We start from the raw sequence: 6000 nt of genomic DNA, 5'->3' as shown, positions 1-6000 counted from the left end.
CACTTTCCATGCTCAGACAACAACGGACATTTACAAAGTGTTTTGGATTTGAATTCGGGACAACCGAACACTAATACAACCAGCAGAGTTGAAAATACTGACCCCCTTTTCTTGAACTACCCTACGGAGCACTCCACCGACTACCCTATGGAGTAACTCTCCTTTAGTCAATCAAAATTACTTCAAGGGTGAAAATATACAACCACAGGTACCTCAAGCTCACGGCTCCCTTCCATCAAGGAACCGTAAACGGTGCTTTGCCACGACCTGGCCTTGCCAGATTTCCTACATCGTCGAGGGTCCTCCATAAAATGGAATCGTGAGATTAACGAGCCGAAATTCCCCCACCGCGGCTGTTTTTGTCCGATAGAGAAAAGCATTAGCTAGAGGAGGATTCTAACGTGCACTGGGCTAAATCTGGATGCGACCTGAGCATTCGGAGGACATTTACGGATGATTGATTTCCTTCGGTGGATATGATAGACCGCCGCCAGCAAGTAACCAACCTTGGCAAATTATGTATGTGAGAGAGCAACGGTAGAACTAAACCTCGCTAGAAACGCGCTGAAACGGCCAAAAATGCTAAGAACATACCGTAAATAAGACAAGAAGGGAAGGGAAGAAATTCTGATGTATTTTTATTTCTATTTTAATGCCCTAAATAACGATCGCTAAATTCCCCATGCAAACCCTTATAAAATCTCTGTTACGCAACAACAATTCTCCGTGAGCTTGGGGTACCTGTGATACAACAAAGGTCACCCTCAACCGACACTTTGTTATCGCTTTTTTTTTTTTTTTTTTTGGCCTGTTCCTTATTCATATGCGACTGTGTTCGAGGGTTATAGTTTTGTTCTTTATAAAGTTAATCACAATTTGTGTACATAAGTGCAAGAACATGAACTTTTTTCCATTTTCTTAGTGCCTGCTTCAATTCGTTTTTTGCTTACTAATGATAATAATAATAATGATAATTATAATAATAATAATAATAATAATAATTCTTTATTTACGATCTCTATCGTTAGGAATACGATAGTATTACAGAAATTAAAATATCAGCATATCATGTAAGACATCATAACATCACAGCACAATTAGAAATCTAAAAAAAATGGGTTTTTTTTCAAAGCGTACAATTTAGCCCCATGCTGAATAAAAGAGCCTTGGTTTCCCTTTGTGTGCAAGGGACCTAAGAGAGTTAGGTTGCGTGTTAGCCAGTACGAACCGCCTACATAGGTGAGCTACGTAGATCCGTGAGAATACTCTCGAATGCTGCAACCGTCTGTGCATCTCTCCGCGTATTCAATGGCTCTAAACCATCTCTACAAACACCGATAGTATCCAGAGAGCGGTCCTGTACTCTTTGCACATTCTCCACAAGGTATAGAGGGAGGCTACTCCATATCGGTGAGGCATACTCCATTAATGGTCTAATCTTGGTCAGGTAGATGGTAAGACCGAATTTTGTAGGTACATTGGCCTTCTGACATGCCCTCACAAAGTACAATCTCCCACTTTCTCGACTTAGGATGACATCAACATGTGCGTTCTACTTGAGGTTATTCTGCACGTGAACTCCCAGCAGTTTAAAGTCTTTAAAAACGTCTACTCTCTCCAGCACTACATTTGGCACACTAAATGGATCCGGAACTTGACGCGATGATCTTTGAAAACTGATCCTTGAGCTTCTCAGCATTAATCTCCATTTTATTTCTGACTGCCCATACCCTTACATTATCGATATCCGTGACTTCTTGCATATGACTGGTGCAGCCATTGGGCACCAGTTCATACTCGGTACATTCATCAGCATACTAAGTAGTATAGTAAGTCCTGACGGGCAGCAGTCATCAATATCATTTACAAACACATTAAGCAATGTAGGTGAAATTACATCACCCTGAGGGACTCCTGCTAAGATACACCCTGTTCTTGACAACATTCCTGGGAGTTTATTTTGTTGAGTACTCCCGGTAAGAAAACTCTGAACCCATTTCCAGAAGCTACGGGTAATGTTCATAGTGGCCAATTTCTCAGGTAATGTGGCATGGTATACAAGGTGGAATTCCTTGCTCTCAGTTTTCTTAGTTTAACATCACTACACTGAGGGTCTCAGGTTACGGGTTGCAGGTATAAGGTCACTCTTGTGGGATCGTTTTTGAGCCACGAACGAAAACCGGAAATGAACATTTCGCCTGCCAGAACAGTAGCCTCTCCTAGATTTTAAAACTAAACGTCTCCAATAGTGCTAAGAAACTTAGCACTACCAATGTAGTAGTGTCAACACAAGTTTAAAGGAAAATAGCTCACATCCGTTTGCCGTCTGTGGCTCAAGAACGTCTTATCCTTAATCTCCCTAATAATGTAGGAATACTGCATCGCACTAAGCTTGTCTACCTTTCCTCTCACCTTCAAATAATTTCGTCACCGTTAATCTTCCCAAAGTTTCTGGAGCTCCGTCAAGATACACAGTGCATATTTTTCCATGAACGTTTATTTTAGTGCTTTTTCCACCATCTGTTTTTTCAGTTTTCGTGTCATCGTCAACTTCGCCAGTTTCTTCTTCTATGCTTTTCAGTTCTTTTGTTTTTGTTACTTCCGACTCACGTTCCTCCAAGTCTGGTCCCCCAGCTTGTTTCAAGAACTCTTGCATTGCGCTGACCGCCTCTCGTTTTTCTAAGGTGAAGTGATCTAGTCAAGAAGGAGAATAGGAGTGATTGCAGAATACCCGATAACTTTCTAATCTTCCTATAACTGCCGGCAACGTTTCAAGATCGCGGCATGAAACGTTATTGACAAATGTATCCAAAAAACAAGCAATACACTTGAGAATCGTAAGATAATGATTTGACCCTGACTATTTTCTTATGTTTCGTTAAAGACGTTTCGGCAGGTGCATAACCCTTCTTCAGTTGATTAGAAATATAACGTTAAAAGCGGAGCTGCGTGCGCGCGGAGCACCATAGTTAAGAAAAATATGGTAACCCATCCATGCGAGAATTTTTGGTTTTATAGCCATGACGTCATCGACCGTCCGCACGTGCGTCCATCCCTCCATGTATGCCAATGTCCGCAGTATCATACTAGTTTTCAGCATACATCTTTGATATTGAACATCCAAGCAGAGCTAAAAAACGACTGCGCAAGTCACTGATCAGTGGCAAGAAACGCAGGCTCAAGGGCGCGCTCATTCGAAAAGACTATTTTGTTCGCCGGAAAATGACAGCCGTTGATTAAATAAAAAAAATAAGGTCGCCGTTTGAAAGATAAGGATTTTGTTACAATTTTTGACGAGTTTTGATGTTTCTCCAAAAATTGAAGTGGTGTAGAAGTTGTGTAAAAATTGTTTTCGCGCGGTAAATGCACCTTTCGTGTAACTATACGGTGAATGGAAGTAACGAGCGCTGCAATGCTTACTATTTTGACAGTGTTGGCTTTTGTCGAAAGTTTCTCGTACGGTTTTTGCAAGTTGTTGGTTTTCTGGGAGCAGAAATTCCCATAAACCCTGTTTTGGCGATGTTCGGCCGGTGGAATTGGTGAGAGCTTCGAACTTATCGGTGGAGACCAGTTCGCCGAGTGGTTGCGATGCAGGACAATGCTTCCTTGTCTGAGTTGGTAAAGACACATAAAAAACCTTTTGACGTTCCAGATACTCTCTATAATATTCTGAACAACAAAGGAAGACAACTTGTGAATTTTTGACCGGGTGGTGAAAGGTGACACGCTTACAAAAGATATTTTGGCAAGCAAGCTGAAAGTGATATTAAAATGGAGTGTGCAAAGATGCAAGAAGGCAAATTCAGCTCCACGTTTCCCCAAATTTTAAATACGAATTTATAATTATCATGAAAGCAAAATACATCTTTCGCTCTTTACACAGCATCTTTTGTTAAATTTATAGAAGAGCGATGAAAGCCGGCCCCAGAAGAAACTGAGATAAATCGGTGAAAAGATTATACACTGTATGATATACAGAGAGCAGGCAAAAAAGTGCTTCACCCTGGAAAGCCCACTTAATGACATTAAACAGCTCAGAGAAAATTAATTTGCCCCTTGATTTGCTTGCCTTTTAAAATAAGAATTCACCAGGTCCTAACCTGATCAAGAGACGTCACTAATGGCTTTTTTTTTCAGAAAGTAAATCCTTTTTTTCCATATTTAACAATCAACAAGAAACTACAAACATTTTGCAAGGATCAGTTCAGACAACACAGTGCATATTGCAAAACTGATCTAACCTTGAGACATTTCACACATGCATGCTACATTGTACTTGATGAGTTTGAACAAAATCTTTAGAGCATAGACAACTAGGAAACATCCCTGAAAGGGGCATACCACAAAATTAATATTTTCAGCTGTAGAGCAAGAAGTTCACTCTAGCATTATCTGCTGACTGGCCTAGGTGGTATTATCTTAAAAAGATGATTGTATATTAAGTAGATGGAATCCAGTCATCAGTATAATACACATATGCAAAGGCTATTCCATGTGGGTCTCAATGCTTAAGAAGATGTTTGTTTTTAATTTTAATTTTTTCTTTGCCAAATTGTCATTCAATGTGTTTGCAGGTGTCCTGGCATGTAAACTAAAACCATTTTCGATGTCACTGCATGTATCTGAAGCATTACTGGGTTGGCAACTCATCAGATCAAAAGCATTCGCAAAGTTTGCGTGCAGGTGCAAACAACATGCATTTGTGATCTTTTTGCTTGAATATGTTGTCCCCATTCTGTTTTATCAGTACAACATTTAAAGAAGTCGCATTTTAAAGTTCTGTGCTGGTCCAAAAAGTTCATAACTGAAAAAAAGTTAAGGACTGGTATTCAGTTCTAAGAAGAAACTGAAAAATTTGACAATGTGAAGAGCACTAAAGAAAGTGCTTAAAACTCAACAGCATTGTCTGGATTTCTCAGTAACTTAATCCAGTCTTTTGTTCCACACTACCAACATGGACAAAGTGAACTCAATAAGATTATTGTGGTTTATTGCTCAGAAAAAAAAAAAGGCTGAATTTCTTCTCGCTCTTTTTAGAGCTAATACCGGTATTTCACAAAACTGCCGCAAATAATACCAGGTGGATCTATCACCCTAAGGACAAAAAACGAAAATGAATGTTATTGTCCATGAGATGCATATTACAATGCTACAATCTACAATATCATAATAATATTATTATTTTCCTAGACACAGGAAACTGCACATGTCAGTTTTTATGGGGGCTGTGAAAATTAGTACAAAAAGTCACTCTTATTACACAACCAAGACAAAGAAAACATGATGAGCTAGCCATATAAACATACTATAAACCACACATAAGCCAATGACCCTCAACTGTTTTCCTAAACACATGTTCTAAGATTTGAGTCTAACCATAATTTTGTCTTGGACGTTGGGTTGAACATAGATTTGCAAATAATGGCCAGTCAAGGGGGAAAGCAAAATACCATCTTCCAAGTTTTGACATAGATGTTGACACCAAGTGTGTTGCATTATTACAATAATGATAAATCATTATTAGTTGGAGATTGTGGAACCTAGACTACAATTAAGTTGCTCGGGTGCCACTTTCAAGCGGTATTTCCAAGTCAATAATCCTAGAATTAACAGGAGGCAGGGCCTGGACATTGCACTTTTATTTAGCAAATTGTTTTTTTCCTCATATATGGATGTTCCATTAATTAACAGGCCAACAGTCTCCCGAACATGGGTGTATCAATTGATTGCACAGGGTATTTTGGTGGGCAAGTATTTGATTCTGTGATCAAGCCTCACTATGGCAATAAACAATGTTATTGATCACACTACTGTGCAACTAGAACTTCTTCTGAGTGTAATCTCAGAGGCCAGTCTTGCAACCAATTTACCTTTTCATTGAAGAAATGCCCTGAGACAGGGACAAAGAACTTCAATATTTTCTATGTAGTCCTGGCCAGTACTTGTGTTCATTCCAACTTCACAAGTTGACAAGGTGTTTTCTTTTAAACAGCTGCCTTT

At 39.4% G+C, this 6000-nt stretch overlaps 1 protein-coding gene across 2 annotated transcripts in view; it reads right to left on the bottom strand.

The window, feature by feature from the left end:
* Nucleotides 1-6000, bottom strand: part of LOC137997534 (calcium homeostasis modulator protein-like) — a 41047-nt gene that overhangs the window by 17506 nt on the left and 17541 nt on the right. For both annotated transcript variants that reach the window (XM_068843587.1, XM_068843585.1), the window contains exon 2: nt 2413-2694. In XM_068843587.1, coding sequence (XP_068699688.1) covers nt 2413-2694 — 282 coding nt within the window. The remainder of the gene's footprint in view (nt 1-2412; nt 2695-6000) is intronic.

Source organism: Montipora foliosa, chromosome 3 (assembly GCF_036669935.1).
Source record: "Montipora foliosa isolate CH-2021 chromosome 3, ASM3666993v2, whole genome shotgun sequence".
Classification (NCBI taxonomy): Eukaryota; Metazoa; Cnidaria; class Anthozoa; order Scleractinia; family Acroporidae; genus Montipora; species Montipora foliosa.
Note: the sequence above shows the minus strand (reverse complement) of the source record. Positions and strands in the feature narration are given on the sequence as shown.